Raw genomic sequence first — 19,231 nt, forward strand, 5'->3', positions numbered from 1 at the left:
ATGGCATGTGAGGTCAGACTGAGATTATAGAGATGAACTAAATGTTTTATTTCATAAAGTCAACAATGTGCGTCAAAATTATGTTTAAGTATCTTTGACACTATAGTCGAGAGTTAAAAACAACGCGTTTCTGAGATTATAAAGTCGTAAAGTTAACTCGAAAGAAGATTAGAGTTGTCTGCTTTTGGCAGACATTTTAAGAATAGGGCTGTCGGCTTTTATTTTGAAGGTTGTAAGCGGATGTTGTGCTAACATGACCGTTAGCTCGTTAGCCGATGTCTCCTCTGGCTCAGTAGGTGTCCACTCTTCAAACCGGGTTTCTGGTGGTGTTTTATTTTACGTAATGATTTAAATACAGACAGTAAAATGTCCAGAAGTTGATTTAGATACATGTTGTGTTTTATTTCCTCCGACAGACGCTGTTAGCTTCGGTTAGCTTCATAATATCTGCTCATATTACTTTATAAATAACACAAAAACTAGAAATATTTATTTAATGCTAACTGTGAAATCATCGAGGTGTAAAGGTGAACTTTGAACCCATGAAGAATGATTAGTGTCTACAATGTTAAATGTTTAAATAGTGTATCATGTAGTTTGTGTCCATAGAACTCTATGATCAGCTGATTTATTCCCTCAGTAAACATCTCCATGATTATTTGATGATTTCTTTGATGGTCTCTTTGGATCCCTGGGTGTACTTACCTTTAAAGGTATGGTATGTAGATTATGTTTTCAGTAAGAATGTGTTGTCAAAGGAAGTGACCATATTTGGACAAGGGGGCGGAGCTGAACCCTACACGACGGGGGATCACGGTCCAATCAGCTGCTCCCGAGCGGTTTGATCAACTTCTGGCTCGGTCGATGTTTTGGTCGTATGACTGCACACACTCGCTTAGTGAGAGGAGACAAGGGCAGAGGAGAGGAGGGGAGGGGAGAGGAGAGAGGAGAGGAGGGGAGGGGAGGGGAGAGGAGAGGAGGGGAGAGGAGGGGAGAGATGAGAGAGGAGAGGAGATGAGGGGAGAGGAGACGAGGGGAGAGGAGAGGAGACGAGGGGAGAGGAGAGAGGAGAGGAGGGGAGGAGAGGGGAGAGGAGAGGAGGGGAGAGATGAGAGGAGAGAGGAGATGAGGGGAGAGGAGAGGAGATGAGGGGAGAGGAGAGGAGAGGAGAGAGAGGAGAGGAGATGAGGGGAGAGGAGACGAGGGGAGAGGAGAGGAGATGAGGGGAGAGGAGACGAGGGGAGAGGAGAGGAGATGAGGGGAGAGGAGACAAGGGGAGAGGAGTGACAGAGGAGATGAGACAGTGTTTAAAAATCTCCATGGCAACAGCAGGCATGCCTGTTTAATCCATCTCCCCAACAGTACCTACATCCTTTTATTTTTAGATTAAAATGATATATGAGGACATCTTGAGACCACGCCCTCTTTAACACACGTCCTGGTTTCTTCTTCTTCTCTTCTCAGGTGAGGTGACGCAGCATCATGGACAAAGTGAGGAGGATCCTGGTTCATGTTTGTAAAGACCGAGCAGCTCCACAACGAGCTCAGTTTGTTCAGGTCAGTGCTGCGTATATTGTGTTTTATTTTGAAATTGACCAGATGTTTTGTGGGTTTCCTTGTGTGACTTCCTGTCCGGGTCGTCTCTGTGCCGGGGAGCAGAACGATCAGTTCGCATCGTGTGTTTCTTCTTCTATTGTTTCAGAGTATAACGGGTCACTTCAGTGATGGCGCTGACGATGAGGTGGAGGTGAACTGCTCACTGGAGAAGAACCAGTTTGTCCTTTCCAAAGGAGACAAAGGGCGAGGGGTTCCTCTGAAGGTTGGACCTTTAGATCCTTGATCCCTTTGTCCTCGATCATCATCTCTCTGTCTCCAACATCAACCTCTCCTTCTCTGTCACAGAGGCCCGCCTTCTGTCCCATCAAACACCTGTCAGTCAAGGAGGCGGCTGCGATCCCATTGGACGTCCAGCAGCGTGGAATAGATGTGGGCGTGGCCATTGTCCTGCAGACGACCAATCAGAGAGTGCTGCTCACACGAAGAGCGAAGGAGCTACGGATATTCCCAAACGTTTGGGTTCCTCCAGGTTTGAAACCCGCTTTTACTAAAGGGGCTGTTGCATTATGGGAAATGTAGGATTTGGGTGATGTGAAGTAATCAGGAATTCTTCTGCTCAGATTTACTCCGTTCATTTTTGTTTTTAAAGCTCATGTTTCCTTGTTTCCTTGTTTCCTTGTTTCCTCGTTTCCTCGTTTCCCAGGTGGCCATGTGGAGCCGGAGGAGACGGTACGTCCCCTCTCTGTTTCGAAACATTTTAATGTAAAACGTTTGTTTGAGTAAAAACCTCGTCATGGTCGTCTGTGTTTGTGTGTAGCTGCTGGACGCCGGACTCCGAGAGCTACAGGAAGAAACTGGACTCAGACTGGAACCAGAACAAGTTTGTCCAAAGATACTGGGACTCTGGGAGGTGAGACACACACACACACACACACACACACACACACACACACACACAGACACACACACACACAGACACACACACACACACACACACACACACACACACACACAGACACACACACACACACACACACACAGACACACACACACACACACACACACAGACACACACACACACACACACACACAGACACACACACACACACACACAGACACACACAGACACACTCACACACACACACACACACACACACACACACACACACACAGACACACACAGACACACACAGACACACACACACACACACACACACACACACACACACACACACACACAGACACACACAGACACACACACACAGACACACACACACACACACAGACACACACACACACACACACACACACAGACACACACACACACACACACACACACACACACACACACACACACACACACACACACAGACACACACACACACACACAGACACACACAGACACACACAGACACACACACACAGACACACACACACACACACACACACACACACACACAGACACACACACACACACACACACACACACACACACACACACACACACACACACACACACACACAGACACACACACACACACACACACACACACACACACACACACACAGATTGATCCTCTTACTGCAGCCATGCTAACAGTTTCCCTTTGCTTGCAGTCTTTGTGCTAAGCTAAGCTAATGTCATCCTGCAGCGCTCGGTGTTCTTGAGCAGAAACCCGGAGAGAGCCGGAGCAGCTTTACTGAACGATGTGATTTAAAGGTTTCTGTTTGACCCTCAGTCTGTGTACCCCCCCATGCTGTCCAGAGGACTCCCTCAGAGACATCACATCGTCATCTACATGCTGCTGCACTCGTCCCTCTCTCACCTGCAGCTCCAGGTACTCTGACTGTCACATGTCCCCTCTGTGACCTCACTGGTCAGTAACATCAGTAACCACGCTGCATTAAAGCTTAGGTCTGTGAGCTGGGATATTTAAACATAAACGTAAACAAACGACAGCTACAGCAGATTCAAATGGCTGAAATGAGTTTCCTCTGGAGGGTGTCTGGACCCAGCCCCCCTTAGAGAGAGGGGGAGGAGCTTAGACATTCAGGAGGAGCTCGGAGTACTCCAGGCTTTCACAACGTTTGGGTCTAGAGCCCACATGGGGTCACATGGAATTTCTAATCATTTATCAAAGTAAAACGGAGCATTCTGCCTGACTAAAGCTAAAAGATGTTATCAGTTAGCATTGGGCTACATGCTAAAGACAAACAGACGTGCAGTATCTCTCGTCCAGGCGTCAACGCTCACCTCGCTGTACACTCAGATCACCAGATCTCATCCCGGCCTTCTGCCTCTGTCCACAAGAAGAAACCTGAAACAGCTCATTTAGATCTGCAATAAAAACATTTGGAGGAGGGGGGGGGGGGGGGGGGGGGGCTGTCATGAAGACCTGATTCATGCTTTTCATACTAATTGCAGTCAGAGCGCTCAACATGGCCTGAAGAAAGTACTTCCGGGCCCTGCAGCCAATCATTTCAACGCGGTCTGCACAAACCCGTCCGTGTTGTTACAAAAATCTTGGAGGTGCACAGCTGGGCGCTCAGACCCTCCGCAGACCCTCTTCTTCTCGCCGGCCGTGATTGCGCAATATCGCCGCACCGACCGTAAGAAGCATGAACCCTGATTCAATGAGTCTCAATGTGCAGCACATGGCTCATTTACATCACGTTATTTTCCCGTGAAAACACTGTGGAAAGATTCAAAGTTAAACATCCTGTCTGATCATGTTTACTGTTTGGTAGCCAGAGGTAAAGATGTTTAGAGAAATGTGCTTGAAGGTAACTTCATCCAGCTCTCTGCTTCATTATTATCTCAGACAACATTAAAGTGACAGCTGATCAACACATGTAATAAGAAAGGGAATATAAACTTAATGAAAACCAGCAGGAGCTAAAACATCAGGTTCATATATTGATAATGTTTCCTATTTAATGATAGAAGAGAAAATATTGTCATCCTTGATGACTGTATGATGATGTTCTCTCAGACTCAGAGCTGCCTGCATAGTGACTGTCCTTCACATCACCTCTTAGTGGAACATGGTAAGACCTGTTCTGCAAATTCATCCCATTTCTAAAAAGGGACTGAAGGTTGGGAGCAACAGAACATAGATATCAACAAGTAATTGTTTTTCTTATTGTTTACTTCTTTAGTCTGAATGATAAAATCTTCTGTAAATTCACATTTTGAAGCTGATATTTAAAAAAAATCTTCCCGGGGGGGCATGGACCCCGGACCCCCCTAGGAGGTTTGGATCCATGTCACCTTTGTCATCCCTGATGAGTTTGCACCCCTGTGCACAGTAGAAAGAAATCATAATTTTAGCAACAAGCTGTGTGTGTGTTTTGGATTTCAATTTCGGACTGCAGTACCTATTTTAACCACTAGGTGTCAGTGTTACAGATGTCTCCTTTAAAAGTACAGAATAAAAAGAAACTTGGTGACAGAATCCAGATTTCAAGGTGTTTTTTTAAAGATGTATTTCTTGGTGGTCTCCGCCCCTGCAGGCGTCTCTGAGTCCGTCTCCCGAGGAGGTCAGCGCCTGTCTGTGGGCCGACAGTCAGCTGGTCAGAGCCATGGTGACCGCTGTGGACGGAGAGGACACAGAGGTTCAGCTGGAACACCTGCCGAGCAGCGTCAGGTGTTTAAGTTTACTTAAAAACTCAAATGAAAAAGTGAACTAAGGAATCAAACACGAGCACTTTAAGGAGGATTCACATCGTGTCTGTGACGGTTGTGTGATGCGTTCACTGACCTCGACCTCCTGCTGTGTGTCCAGTGTGTCTCAGGTGTCCACAGGTGGCGCTCTGACTGAGTCCACGCTGCCACTGACCGTGTTCGTCAGCCGGGCGCCAGCCAGTGGGCCGGACCTGGAGCGGGTCAGTACTGGGACCAAGTACGCCCTGGAGCTGTGGCTGAAGAGCCTGGAGACCCCTGAAGCCTGACCCCCCAATACACACACACACACATACACACACACACATACACACACACACACACACACACACACACTCTAACACACACACACACACACACACTCTAACACACACACACACACACACACTCTAACACACACACACACACTCTAACACACACACACACACACACACACACACTCTAACACACACACACACACACACACTCTAACACACACACACATACACACACACACTCTAACACACACACACTCTAACACACACACACATACACACACACACTCTAACACACACACACACACACTCTAACACACACACACACACACTCTAACACACACACACACACTCTAACACACACACACACACACACACACACACACACACACACACACACACACACACACACTCTAACACACACACACACACACACACTCTAACACACACACACACACACACACTCTAACACACACACACACATACACACACACACTCTAACACACACACACACACACACACACACACACACACACACACACACACACACACTCTAACACACACACACACACTCTAACACACACACACACACCCTGCAGTTCTCAGGAAGTCCTGGTTCCAGGAGTAATTGTTTAATTCTGCCTTGTCTTTTTTAATAAAACACTGAATCAGACTCTTTAACTGACTGCACCTGCAGCTTCTGACCACCAGGTGGCAGCGACGTCCTGAATGAGCAGGTACATCACAAGGTTCATGTTCTCACACAGACAGTTTGTAATTCACACATCTCAGATAACAAGTGTCTGAGGCGTCACACTTCTTTGTTCTTTTGAAAAGGTTGTTGGGAGGATTTCTCTTTTGTTTTGTTTGATTTTGGTCCAAATGATTCTGTAAAAAAAAAGACTTCATACATTGATGAACTTTTTGGGGCGGCAGTAGCTCAGTCTGTAGGGACCTGGGTTGGGGATCGGAGGGTCAAGTCCCAGTACGGACCAAGTTCGGGTATTGGCCTGGTAGCTGGAGAGGTGCCAGTCCACCTTCTGAGCACTGCCAAGGTGCCCTTGAGCAAGGCAACTAACCCCCCCACCAGCCCAGGAGCGCCCACTGCAGGCAGCCCCCTCACTCTGACATCTCTCCATTAGTGCATGTCCATAGGATCCTGTGCGTGTGTGTGTGTGTGTGTGTGAGTGCGTGAGTGCGTGCGTGCGTGCGTGCGTGCGTGCGTGCGTGCGTGTATACTTCAGCCTATGTTTGTGTAGCATGTTAACTAGACAGAGTATAAAAATGAATTTCACCTCGCAGGATCAATAAAGTATTATTATTATCCGGCTTTGCCAAGTTGACCATTTGGCTGACAGGTAAGAACCGAGCTCAGGGTACTGGCTGTGTGGAACCGGTGCTGGTTCTGGAGGGACTTTTAAAGGCCAGACTGAGGGTGGAATTAGGTTTTTTTCACATGATGGACAATATGGAAGAGTTTAATAGTGTATGAGCTGTGGAGGAAGCTTTGTGGGAGGGGAGCTGATTATTCAGTTTTGATTCAAATAAATTAAATTGTTGACATTGAGAGGGTTGTTGAACTTTTGGAAATGTTTTATTTTTTTCTCCTCCTCCTCTCCCCTTGTCTCCTCTCCTCTGTCTCTCATTTCCCCTTGTCTCCTCTCCTCTCCTCTCCCCTTGTCTCCTCTCCTCCTCCTCTCCCCTTGTCTCATCTCCTCTGTCTCTCCTCTCCCCTTGTCTCCTCTACTCTCTTCTCCTCTCCTCTCCTCTCCACCTGTGACCTGCTAATCTCTTTAATGTGATATTAAAAAGTATTTTCAAAGCAGAAACTTTTGAATAAATGAAGCTGATGCTGAAGTGTAAAATCCTGCAGTTCCTCGAGGGTCCACTAGAGGCTGGCTGCAGAAGTCTGAGGTATGTAGAAAGGTTCAGGTGTGACGTGATGATGTCACTCAGGTGAAAGCGATGTTTAAAGTAAAAGTCATAACCAAGCCCTGCTGTTGTTCAAACACTGATAAACATGAAATCTGACAGGTGATCAGTCAGCTGTGACTCACAGGTGACAGATCAAAGGTAACGCCTAACACTCTGTCAGTCATTATGAAGCCCCGCCTCTTCCACTCACTCATCACATGATGTCAAACACGTCATGAGTCTACAGCCTCCGTACATGGGGGGCGTGTGGACCAACCACCAGGCCAACGGCGCCCCATGATTACAACATTTCCCTCTTTTTAAAATATTATTACACATAAATTCATCCTCTTTATTTCTTCATGAATAAATCAAACTTTAGGCTCGAGTGGAACTGAATCACAAACAGTTTACTACATTTACATCAGCTGTGGCTCAGTGGTAGAGTCAGTCATCTCTCAACAGGAAGGTCAAGGGTTCAATTCCCAGCTCCTGCAGCCACATGTCCGATGTGTCCTCGGGTGAGACTCTTAACCCTGAGTTGCTCCCTCTGCTTTTTCAGCAGTGTGTGAATTTGAAGGTGTGACACTCGACTAGAAAATCATTATATAAGCTCCATTCACAACTCAGAGACGAACGAGCGTCGACTTGTGTTGACAGAAATAAACTTGAGTGAACATTAAACACTCTGTGAGATATTCCTGTGTTGACTCAGCCGTGCCCGTCCGTCTCTTTATGTTCATATCAGCTCATATCAAACATCCACAAATTCCTCCGCTGCCCTTCCTCGCTCCACCCTCAACTTCACTTCCTCTCTCCAGCTCTTTGTGTGCTCGAGCTTTCAGAATGAGGAATAAAACCTGCAACAAAGAGGATCCACTTTCAGCCGGGACTTCCTCCTTCAAGAACACAAAACAGAACAAAGGGGGAGAGAGACGCTGCTGCCAGGCTGAAACAGGATCTGAATGTCGATATAATAAAACACAAAGACAGGAAGCTGCAGCTTTAACAAACACTTTAGATCATAAACACAACAGGAAGCTGTGAGATTGACTTCATAGACACAGGGTTTCCTGTAAATGTTACCTGCTGGTTTCTGTCAAACTGACTGAGCTGTCCCCGTTCTGTCTGTTATTATTTGTTTTGTAAGTTTTAGTTTGAATCCCAGTGATGGAGGTGAGTTTACCTGTGAGCAGCATCACTCCTCCTCTCCTCATGGTGACAAGCTGCCAACATCATTAAAACAGATAGACGTTCATTCTTCTTAATCTGCATCATGACGTCATCCTCACAGCAGGCCATCTCACCTGTCCGTCTACCTGAGGTCAAACAGCCGACCCACTGACCAGTGGACGACCCGCTGTAACTCCTGGGGCGTCCTGCCTCAGAGCGCCGCTCTACATTTACCTGCTACAACATTTATAACCTAATTTAAACATTATTATTCTGCATGATGACGACCTCTACAGTTTTATTAAAACTTACCAAAGTATCACACTCTATGACATCACTGTTTGTGCTAGGGTCAAAGGTCAGAGTGTTTCCTCTGATGGGCTCGTTAAACAATGAATTCTTTAATCATGATTCATCGCAAAATAAAACATGCTAGACTTTTATTTTAATTTTTTTTACCTGTCTGAAGCTGAGAGTACTTTACTTGCTGTGTGCTTTTATTTTGAAATACAGTGAGGACCTCCTGGTAGATGGAAGGTTAGGACATGATCTTAAAGGTCACATATTTAAAATCCTCTTCTCCATGTTCCTCTAACTCTAACATGTGTCTCTAGTCTGTCTACAAACCCCCCAATGATGAGTAAAGTTCATCCTCTCTGTCTTCTGCCTGCTCCACTTTTCAGAAAATGTGTGCTCAAACAGGCCGTTTGGAGATGTTCCCTTCATGACATCACAAAGGGCAGTAGCCCCTCCCCCAGGTGGGTGACACTCCCACAGCTAGGTGTTTGTTCTGCCCTCTGAGTCTGCCTTCTCACCGTAAACAATAGGACATAGAGAGAGAAAGACCGAGTACACCCAAGCCCTTCCAGAGAGGGGGCGTGGTCAGACACAGCTCATTTACATATTTAAAAGTACAGACACAGAAACAGCCTGTTGTGAGCAGGGCTGAAATAGAGGATCACATATTCTTCCTTTACTGTTTGTGATGATGGATTTAAATGAAGCTCTGAGGTCAGAGGTCGATCTTTAGATAGATAAATACTTTATTCATCCCCCGGGGGAAATTCAGGAATTTTTACATTTATGAAAATGTTTTAATTATCAAACATTAAAAAACATTTACACAGTTTATTATCAGACAAACATAATGAAACAGGATCTTTAAGTTTAACATGAGAATTTAAATCACAACAAGTTCTTCTTCTCTGATCGTTTATCCGTCGCTGCTTCATTTCACTGATTGATGGTGTAGACGTTCGTCTCGTTCTTCTTCGTTGGTTCGTCCAATTCATCCTGTAAAACATGAACGTCTGGATTTAACGTTTTATTCCCTCGTGAACAAACGTGACGTCAACATTAAAGACGCCTCGCTAAGCGTTTAAAGATCCTCGCTCGCCCTGTAGCCTCAGACTGTAATGATTTACCTTTCACAATAAGAGCTCGAGTCATTATCACTGAATCAATAAACACTTAAAGACACAGGTAGGTGTCGGCATTATTCCTGAGTACCTGAGTAAATGTTGACACACACACACACACACACACACACACACACACACACACAAGCAATTACTGATAATTATTAAACTTAACTTCCCATCATTTGATGTCTACGTCTGTATTTTGGTTGTTGTTGGTTGGTAACTTGGAGGATTTTTGTAAATTAAAAACAATAACTGACTCGACATTTGGACTTCTATTTTTGTTGCCGTGGTATCGAAGTCGTTTGATTTAACTTAAGCTTGACTCTGCAGGAACATCGGGTCGATAAGAGCTCCGATTTCTTCCTGACACCTGAACCGATTATCTCGTAGTGTGACTGGTCATGGTTATAAAACTGCTGCAGTGTGAGCCGGGCTTTAGAGGGTGTGACAAACCTCCCCGTCCTCGTCAGCTTCATGTCTGATAACTTTGTAAGCAGGCGTGTTTGTTTTTCTTACATATGCGACCCCATTGGCTCGTCCGAAGCGTCCGTGCGTGGTGTACAGCGGGATATCGTCTTTGTGGTCCACGTCGAAGGGACTTAAGACTCTTTGGCGCCCCCTACAGCAGCACCACCACACCAGCTGCAGAGAAGAAGAAAACACCTTGTTAGAGTCAGTGCAGACTCAGAGCAATGATAGAAGAGAGTCATGCTAACAGTCTTTATGCTATGCTAAGCTAAGCTAAGCTAAGCTAAGCTAAGCACAAGACTCACCAAAACGATCAGAAGCAGTAAGAGCAGCAGCAGAACCAGAGCAGCGAGGACCAGCAGAGCAATCCCCCACCCGGGTACGCCACCACCACCACTGCCGCTGGCTAGGGGCGGGGCCATGCTGCTGCTAGCTTTTGTGGCTGTTGTTGCCATGGTTACGTTAGACACTGGCTTGGTGGCGGTGGTGCAGGATGAAGAGTTTGCCTGAGTGGCGTTGTCTAGGGGAGCCGTCGTAGCCTGAGTGGAGTTTGTTGTTGTGGTTGCAGAAGAGCTGTTTGTGCTGTTTGTTGAGACCGTTGTCATGGTGACGCCGGGTGTGGTTGTGTTGCCGGACGCGGTGACGTTGCCAACAGCAGCAGTGGTGTTCGTGCCTGGGTCAGGCGACGCCGTCGTCTGGTTGGAGTTTGAACCGTTGACGGGTGTTGTTGGCCCTTCGCTGGTCAGGGTGACGGTGCTGTCAGTTGTCGTTGTAACGGCGAGTGTAGGAACATCCCGACTGATGGTGACTGGTGATGAGGCGGTTGTCACGGCAACAGGAGTTGTAGTGGAGGACACTAAGGAGAGATGAAGAATTACACGTAAAATGGATGTACAGCTCCTGTGTTGAGTTTGGCGCCGCCCAGTGGACGCTTCAGGACGTTAGTAGAGACTCGGTCTCAATCCCTAAATGTCCTGGTCTCACCCTATCTCGGTCTCGGTCTCGGTCTTGGTCTCTTCCTGCCGTGGTCTTGGTCTTGGTCTCGGTCTCATCCTTCCTTGGTCTTGGTCTTGGTCTCGCCCTGCCTTGGTCTTGGTCTCGGTCTTGGTCTCACCCTTCCTTGGTCTTGGTCTTGGTCTCGCCCTGCCTTGGTCTCGGTCTCGCCCTGCCTTGGTCTTGGTCTTGGTCTTGGTCTTGGTCTTGGTCTTGGTCTTGGTCTTGGTCTTGGTCTAGTCTTGGTCTTGGTCTTGGCTTGGTCTCTTCCTGCTGTGGTCTTGGTCTTGGACTAGTCTTGGTCTTGGTCTTAGTCTTGGTCTTGGTCTTGGTCTTGGTCTTGGTCTTGGTCTTGGCTTGGTCTCTTCCTGCTGTGGTCTTGGTCTTGGTCTTGGTCTAGTCTTGGTCTTGGTCTTGGTCTTGGTCTTGGTCTTGGTCTTGGTCTTGGTCTTGGCTTGGTCTCTTCCTGCTGTGGTCTTGGTCTAGTCTTGGTCTTGGTCTTGGTCTAGTCTTGGACTTGGTCTTGGTCTTGGTCTTGGTCTTGGTCTTGGTCTTGGTCTTGGTCTTGGTCTTGGTCTTGGCTTGGTCTCTTCCTGCTGTGGTCTTGGTCTCGGTCTCACCCTCTCACTGCCTCTGCTTTATCTGGTCTCATGCACTACATCACTTTATTCTATCCTTTCTATTTCAGTATTCATACAGTTCTGGTTAATTTGTTGAGTTTGGCGCCGCCCAGTGGACGCTCCAGGACGTTAGTAGAGACTCGGTCTCAATCCCTAAATGTCCTGGTCTCACCCTATCTCGGTCTCGGTCTCGGTCTTGGTCTCTTCCTGCCGTGGTCTTGGTCTTGGTCTCGGTCTCACCCTTCCTTGGTCTTGGTCTTGGTCTCTTCCTGCCGTGGTCTTGGTCTTGGTCTCGGTCTCACCCTTCCTTGGTCTTGGTCTTGGTCTCGCCCTGCCTTGGTCTTGGTCTCGGTCTTGGTCTCACCCTTCCTTGGTCTTGGTCTTGGTCTCGCCCCCTGCCTTGGTCTCGCCCTGCCTTGGTCTTGGTCTTGGTCTTGGTCTTGGTCTTGGTCTTGGTCTTGGTCTTGGTCTAAGTCTCACCCTTCCTTGGTCTTGGTCTTGGTCTCGCCCTGCCTTGGTCTTGGTCTTGGTCTTGGTCTTGGTCTTGGTCTTGGTCTTGGTCTTGGTCTAGTCTTGGTCTTGGTCTTGGTCTTGGTCTTGGTCTTGGTCTTGGTCTTGGCTTGGTCTTGGTCTAGTCTTGGTCTTGGTCTTGGTCTTGGTCTTGGTCTTGGTCTTGGTCTTGGTCTTGGCTTGGTCTCTTCCTGCTGTGGTCTTGGTCTAGTCTTGGTCTTGGTCTTGGTCTTGGTCTTGGTCTTGGTCTTGGTCTTGGTCTAGTCTTGGTCTAGTCTTGGACTTGGTCTTAGTCTTGGTCTTGGTCTTGGTCTTGGTCTTGGTCTTGGTCTTGGTCTTGGCTTGGTCTCTTCCTGCTGTGGTCTTGGTCTCGGTCTCACCCTCTCACTGCCTCTGCTTTATCTGGTCTCATGCACTACATCACTTTATTCTATCCTTTCTATTTCAGTATTCATACAGTTCTGGTTAATTTGTTGAGTTTGGCGCCGCCCAGTGGACGCTTCAGGACATTAGTAGAGACTCGGTCTCAATCCCTAAATGTCCTGGTCTCACCCTATCTCGGTCTCGGTCTTTGTCTCTTCCTGCCGTGGTCTTGGTCTTGGTCTCGGTCTCGCCCTTCCTTGGTCTTGGTCTTGGTCTCTTCCTGCCGTGGTCTTGGTCTTGGTCTCGGTCTCACCCTTCCTTGGTCTTGGTCTTGGTCTCGCCCTGCCTTGGTCTTGGTCTTGGTCTTGGTCTCACCCTTCCTTGGTCTTGGTCTTGGTCTCGCCCCCTGCCTTGGTCTCGCCCTGCCTTGGTCTTGGTCTTGGTCTTGGTCTTGGTCTTGGTCTTGGTCTAAGTCTCACCCTTCCTTGGTCTTGGTCTCGCCCTGCCTTGGTCTTGGTCTTGGTCTTGGTCTTGGTCTTGGTCTTGGTCTTGGTCTTGGTCTAGTCTTGGTCTTGGTCTTGGCTTGGTCTCTTCCTGCTGTGGTCTTGGTCTTGGTCTAGTCTTGGTCTTGGTCTTGGTCTTGGTCTTGGTCTTGGTCTTGGTCTTGGTCTAGTCTTGGTTTTGGTCTTGGCTTGGTCTCTTCCTGCTGTGGTCTTGGTCTTGGTCTTGGTCTTGGTCTTGGTCTTGGTCTTGGTCTTGGTCTTGGTCTAGTCTTGGTTTTGGTCTTGGCTTGGTCTCTTCCTGCTGTGGTCTTGGTCTTGGTCTTGGTCTTGGTCTTGGTCTTGGTCTTGGTCTTGGTCTAGTCTTGGTCTTGGCTTGGTCTCTTCCTGCTGTGGTCTTGGTCTTGGTCTAGTCTTGGTCTTGGTCTTGGTCTTGGTCTTGGTCTTGGCCTTGGTCTTGGTCTTGGTCTAGTCTTGGTCTTGGCTTGGTCTCTTCCTGCTGTGGTCTTGGTCTTGGTCTAGTCTTGGTCTTGGTCTTGGTCTTGGTCTTGGTCTTGGCCTTGGCCTTGGTCTTGGTCTTGGTCTTGGTCTTGGTCTTGGCTTGGTCTCTTCCTGCTGTGGTCTTGGTCTTGGTCTCACCCTCTCACTGCCTCTGCTTTATCTGGTCTCATGCACTACATCACTTTATTCTATCCTTTCTATTTCAGTATTCATACAGTTCTGGTTAATTTGTTGAGTTTGGCGCCGCCCAGTGGACGCTTCAGGACGTTAGTAGAGACTCGGTCTCAATCCCTAAATGTCCTGGTCTCACCCTATCTCGGTCTCGGTCTCGGTCTTGGTCTCTTCCTGCCGTGGTCTTGGTCTTGGTCTCGGTCTCACCCTTCCTTGGTCTTGGTCTTGGTCTCTTCCTGCCGTGGTCTTGGTCTTGGTCTTGGTCTTGGTCTCACCCTTCCTTGGTCTTGGTCTTGGTCTCTTCCTGCCGTGGTCTTGGTCTTGGTCTCAGTCTCACCCTGCCTTGGTCTTGGTCTCGGCCTCGCCCTGCCTTGGTCTTGGTCTTGGTCTTGGTCTTGGTCTTGGTCTTGGTCTTGGTCTTGGCTTGGTCTCTTCCTGCTGTGGTCTTGGTCTTGGTCTAGTCTTGGTCTTGGTCTTGGTCTTGGTCTTGGTCTTGGTCTTGGTCTTGGTCTTGGTCTTGGTCTTGGTCTTGGCTTGGTCTCTTCCTGCTGTGGTCTTGGTCTTGGTCTCACCCTCTCACTGCCTCTGCTTTATCTGGTCTCATGCACTACATCACTTTATTCTATCCTTTCTATTTCAGTATTCATACAGTTCTGGTTAATTTGTTGAGTTTGGCGCCGCCCAGTGGACGCTTCAGGACGTTAGTAGAGACTCGGTCTCAATCCCTAAATGTCCTGGTCTCACCCTATCTCGGTCTCGGTCTTTGTCTCTTCCTGCCGTGGTCTTGGTCTTGGTCTCGGTCTCACCCTTCCTTGGTCTTGGTCTTGGTCTCTTCCTGCCGTGGTCTTGGTCTTGGTCTCGGTCTCACCCTTCCTTGGTCTTGGTCTTGGTCTCGCCCTGCCTTGGTCTTGGTCTCGGTCTTGGTCTCACCCTTCCTTGGTCTTGGTCTTGGTCTCGCCCTGCCTTGGTCTCGGTCTCGCCCTGCCTTGGTCTTGGTCTTGGTCTTGGTCTTGGTCTTGGTCTTGGTCTTGGTCTTGGTCTCTTCCTGCCGTGGTCTTGGTCTTGGTCTTGGTCTCAGTCTCACCCTTCCTTGGTCTCGGTCTCGCCCTGCCTTGGTCTTGGTCTTGGTCTTGGTCTTGGTCTTGGTCTTGGTCTTGGTCTTGGTCTCGGTCTTGCCCTGCCTTGGTCTTGGTCTTGGTCTTGGTCTTGGTCTTGGTCTTGGTCTTGGTCTTGGTCTTGGTCTTGGTCTTGGTCTTGGTCTAGTCTTGGTCTTGGTCTTGGCTTGGTCTCTTCCTGCTGTGGTCTTGGTCTTGGTCTAGTCTTGGTCTTGGTCTTGGTCTCTTCCTGCTGTGGTCTTGGTCTTGGTCTTGGTCTAGTCTTGGTCTTGGCTTGGTCTCTTCCTGCTGTGGTCTTGGTCTTGGTCTAGTCTTGGTCTTGGTCTTTGGTCTTGGTCTTGGTCTTGGTCTAGGTCTAGTCTTTGGTCTTGGCTTGGTCTCTTCCTGCTGTGGTCTTGGTCTTGGTCTAGACTTGGTCTTGGTCTTGGTCTTGGTCTTGGTCTTGGTCTTGGTCTAGTCTTGGTCTTGGTCTTTGGTCTTGGTCTTGGTCTTGGTCTTGGTCTTGGTCTTGGTCTTGGTCTAGTCTTGGTCTTGGCTTGGTCTCTTCCTGCTGTGGTCTTGGTCTTGGTCTAGTCTTGGTCTTGGTCTTGGTCTTGGTCTTGGTCTTGGTCTTGGTCTTGGTCTAGTCTTGGTCTTGGCTTGGTGTCTTCCTGCTGTGGTCTTGGTCTTGGTCTAGTCTTGGTCTTGGTCTTGGTCTTGGTCTTGGTCTTGGTCTTGGTCTTGGTCTTGGTCTTGGCTTGGTCTCTTCCTGCTGTGGTCTTGGTCTTGGTCTAGTCTTGGTCTTGGTCTTGGTCTTGGTCTTGGCCTTGGCCTTGGTCTTGGTCTTGGTCTTGGTCTAGTCTTGGTCTAGTCTTGGTCTCTTCCTGCTGTGGTCTTGGTCTCGGTCTCACCCTCTCACTGCCTCTGCTTTATCTGGTCTCATGCACTACATCACTTTATTCTATCCTTTCTATTTCAGTATTCATACAGTTCTGGTTAATTTATTCCTGTTGTTTCTTATCCATCATTGCACTACGGTCACTTTATTTATCTAATTTTTACCTTACAGTTATATTGTATATATTAGTTCTGTTGTTCCATTATTCACCTTAATAACTTATCATTTAGTATTTGCCTACTTGCACATAGCTCTGTATATATATATTTATTTCTTGTTTACTGCACATAGTTCTGTTTACATCTGTTTACATCTGTTAGTAGTTAAAGATTAAGTTGTATTTAAATTGACACTTTCTATTTAGGTTAAACTGTTTTGTTTACTTGCACTGTTGTTAATTTACTGCTCTGTGTGCCTTTGAATTGCCCCCTGGGGACAAATAAAGTTTTCTGAATTGAATTGAATTGAATTGAATTGAATTGACCCTTCCTTGATCTTGATCTTGGTCTTGTTCTTGGTCTCGGTCTCGCCTGCCTTGATCTTGGTCTTGGTCTTGGTCTTGGTCTTGGTCTTGACTACAGCTCTTTAAAGTAACTGTAAACTTCCCTCTATCTCCTTGAAGGTGTGTTCTGGTGTTTATAGTTCCTAAGAAGTCTTCAGGGCTGATCTGAGTCCGGTTCAGATAAAAACTTTCTCAGATTTTTTTCTTCTCTGTTTTGTGTCACAATAAACCGGATCTGACATTTAAAACTGACTTTCTGAAACTACAAATGAATTCATTTATCAACGATGAAAAGAGAGTTTCACCTGCTCGGTGTCCTGCTGTCTAATGTTCTTCCTGTCAGCTGACTTTAATATAAAAGAATAAATCAACATTAATACACTCTGACCTTTAAACTCCTCAGGTGTTCTCTCTCCTCTAAATATATTCTGTAGAGTCTCTGTCCTCTGCTTGATGTTTCTGTGATTTGTTCCTTTTCCTCTTTGAATCAAATCTCAGAACATTGTCAGGTACACCTGCAGGCGAGCGTGTTCGTCTTACCTGAGGCGGTGACGGCGAGGAGCGATGCAGAGAGCGAGCAGCGTCTTCATCTTTGAGCAGGAAATCTGAACGTCAGTGACAAAGATCTCAGTGTGAGCGTCTGCAGGAGTCCTGTTTTCCATCCAGAGAAAGACTCCTTTATACACCTGCCTCACCTCACAGGTGGAGGAGGGAGGGGGGAGGGGCCAGCAACTCCAGCTCTGCAGTGGGAACAGAGCTCCACCCCGGTGGTCACAGGTTGAATCACATGATTCATCATTTAGATAGTTTGGAAGTCGAGCCGCACCTTACATGGTCAGATAATTATCAGGACTTAAGATTATAGATTTTATTTTTTATCCGCTGGATCAAAATGATCTTATAAATATTAAAATTATTATGAAGAAATAAAAACATAGAAAGTCAGCAGGCTTTTCTATTTATCTCTACTTTTAACCTTTTTTAATTTCCATTTTCTGCATCTGAGATGATTAAGAATATTCAAAATAAAAACGATATTCTTTATATTAAAATCTTTAATTAATGAAGCTCGTGATGACTTTTAGAGAATCTGCTGACTCGTTTTATTTTAAAATTTTTGAAGAACAGCGACATGTAGTGGCAGCTAGAGGAACTGCAGCTTTCACAGACAGACTCTGGTGGAGTTTAAGATGCTTTTATTGATTTTGACATTTGTGATCAATGTGAATAATAAAACAGGAAACTGTGATGTCATGAAGAAGAGGTGATGATGTCATCCGCTCAGCTGTAGGCGTCTTTCTCGGTCTGTGATTGGCTGGATGGAGCAGCCAATGGGATCGCAAGGGTCAACGCAGGCTGGACAGGCTCCGCCCCCCGAATTACCTGGAGGCAGAAGAGTCAACTTTCAACATGAAGAGATCGTCTGATTCAACCTTTGACCTTAAGGAATAAATCTGGACGGCGTGAAGACGTCTGTGTTTCCCTCTCACCGCTCAGTCTGCTTCCAAGTCCACTCCAGAACGAACACGAGTTCCGACTCAGACCATGCTGATGTTCAAGGGGTGGGGCTAAGCTGCAGGTAGGTGGGCGTGGCCTCAGAGGACAGGACCTGCTGCCAGCGGGGCAGAGCTGACTCCGCCCACACAGGCGAAGGGTTTGGGTTCCTGAGAAAGAAAACAAACATCATGTGAGGCGGTTAAAGGTCGCTCTTCAGCTGATTGATGAGAGACGTGACAGGCTGACTGACCCGCTGCGGACGAAGCTGGAGACGTAGCTCATCGCCGCCAGAGAGAGAGGCGGCGGTCAGACGAGGAGAAACGCTGAGCGCTAATTGGACGATGAGGAGTCCCGAACACAAACTGAACGTCCAGAGGAACAGACACCTCGGCCCTGAACATGAATAACAAATATCAAATATCAAAACAACATGGATACCCTGTTTGAAACCACGTATCTTTAGGATGAGGGTCATGAGAGGGGTCTGGAGGAAGTCGTGTGTGACCACAATGACCACGAGAGACGATGAGCTCAACACGTTCCAGGAAATAGTCGGTACCTGCTGTCAGCGCTGGAGGCTGGATGGTAGTACAGGAAGACGTTAGCTTTGTTGTTAGCCCAGTGGCTAGCCATCTGCAGACTGGGACAGATGATGAACAGATCTCTGAAAGACACACACACACACACACACACACACGTTAATCCAGACTGTAGATTAAGTTTTAGTGATTAGTCAGGTGCCTGGGGAGGAGAGAGTGGCTCGGCGTCTGACCTGGTGGCGTTGTTGAGCGCTCTGGAGAACAGGTTGTAACCAGCTGCTGACGGACTGTGATCCAGAGAGTAGAACCAGGACGCCGCCTCCTTAAGCAGCTCACTTCCTGTCACTCCACCGAAGCGAGCGACTCAGAGCCTCATAAAACGCCGTCTTACCGTCAGCTCGGCCCTGCAGAGCCTCAAAGTCCTGAAAGACAGAGAGAGAGAGAGAGAGAGAGAGAGAGAGAGACAGAGACAGAGAGAGAGAGAGAGAGACAGAGAGAGAGAGAGAGAGAGAGAGAGAGAGAGAGAGAGAGAGAGAGGGAGAGAGAGAGAGAGAGAGAGAGACAGAGACAG

General features: G+C 47.5%; 2 protein-coding genes and 1 pseudogene across 7 annotated transcripts; 1 reads left to right on the forward strand and 2 right to left on the reverse strand.

Moving 5' to 3' along the window:
• The first annotated feature begins 211 nt into the window (after positions 1 to 211).
• nudt17 (nudix (nucleoside diphosphate linked moiety X)-type motif 17) lies at positions 212 to 7,060 on the forward strand. Of its 6 annotated transcripts, none has more exons than XM_020657002.3 (9): positions 212 to 292; positions 1,465 to 1,557; positions 1,660 to 1,819; positions 1,903 to 2,086; positions 2,261 to 2,286; positions 2,375 to 2,467; positions 3,297 to 3,395; positions 5,071 to 5,204; positions 5,343 to 7,060. In XM_020657002.3, the coding sequence occupies exons 2-9, from the start codon at positions 1,511 to 1,513 to the stop codon at positions 5,506 to 5,508; spliced, it is 909 nt and encodes a 302-aa protein (XP_020512658.2). In that variant the 5' UTR covers positions 212 to 292; positions 1,465 to 1,510; the 3' UTR covers positions 5,509 to 7,060. The 6 variants fall into 6 exon arrangements, with proteins under 6 accessions (XP_020512658.2, XP_020512661.1, XP_029137774.1 ...); XM_020657005.3 differs by having other exon boundaries at positions 214 to 292; positions 1,703 to 1,819; XM_029281941.2 differs by lacking the exon at positions 212 to 292 and adding an exon at positions 322 to 340 and having other exon boundaries at positions 1,703 to 1,819.
• A 2,539-nt stretch (positions 7,061 to 9,599) lies between these two features.
• Positions 9,600 to 17,276, reverse strand: LOC110001515 (mucin-1). Its single transcript, XM_020657014.3, has 4 exons — positions 17,165 to 17,276; positions 10,778 to 11,328; positions 10,521 to 10,646; positions 9,600 to 9,873 (listed from the first exon to the last, which is right to left on the reverse strand). The coding sequence occupies exons 2-4, from the start codon at positions 11,075 to 11,077 to the stop codon at positions 9,814 to 9,816; spliced, it is 486 nt and encodes a 161-aa protein (XP_020512670.2). The 5' UTR covers positions 11,078 to 11,328; positions 17,165 to 17,276; the 3' UTR covers positions 9,600 to 9,813.
• A 527-nt stretch (positions 17,277 to 17,803) lies between these two features.
• LOC136179824 (thyroglobulin-like) overlaps positions 17,804 to 19,231 on the reverse strand; it is a 1,812-nt pseudogene continuing 384 nt past the window's right edge.

The sequence above is a fragment of the Labrus bergylta genome, chromosome 8 (assembly GCF_963930695.1).
Source record: "Labrus bergylta chromosome 8, fLabBer1.1, whole genome shotgun sequence".
In the NCBI taxonomy this organism is placed as follows: domain Eukaryota; kingdom Metazoa; phylum Chordata; class Actinopteri; order Labriformes; family Labridae; genus Labrus; species Labrus bergylta.

What these genes read in the sequence shown, in the direction of transcription:
- nudt17 (XM_020657002.3), top strand. Translation starts at nt 1,511, where the DNA reads ATGTTTGTAAAGACCGAGCAGCTCCACAACGAGCTCAGTTTGTTCAG. An exon ending in GGCGAGGGGTTCCTCTGAAG is followed by an intron (nt 1,820 to 1,902) that starts GTTGGACCTTTA and finishes TCTCTGTCACAG; the next exon opens with AGGCCCGCCTTCTGTCCCAT. An exon ending in ATGTGGAGCCGGAGGAGACG is followed by an intron (nt 2,287 to 2,374) that starts GTACGTCCCCTC and finishes GTTTGTGTGTAG; the next exon opens with CTGCTGGACGCCGGACTCCG.
- LOC110001515 (XM_020657014.3), bottom strand. Translation starts at nt 11,077, where the DNA reads ATGACAACGGTCTCAACAAACAGCACAAACAGCTCTTCTGCAACCACA. An exon ending in TACTGCTTCTGATCGTTTTG is followed by an intron (nt 10,647 to 10,777) that starts GTGAGTCTTGTG and finishes TCTTCTCTGCAG; the next exon opens with CTGGTGTGGTGGTGCTGCTG. An exon ending in GAGCCAATGGGGTCGCATAT is followed by an intron (nt 9,874 to 10,520) that starts GTAAGAAAAACA and finishes CATGTTTTACAG; the next exon opens with GATGAATTGGACGAACCAAC.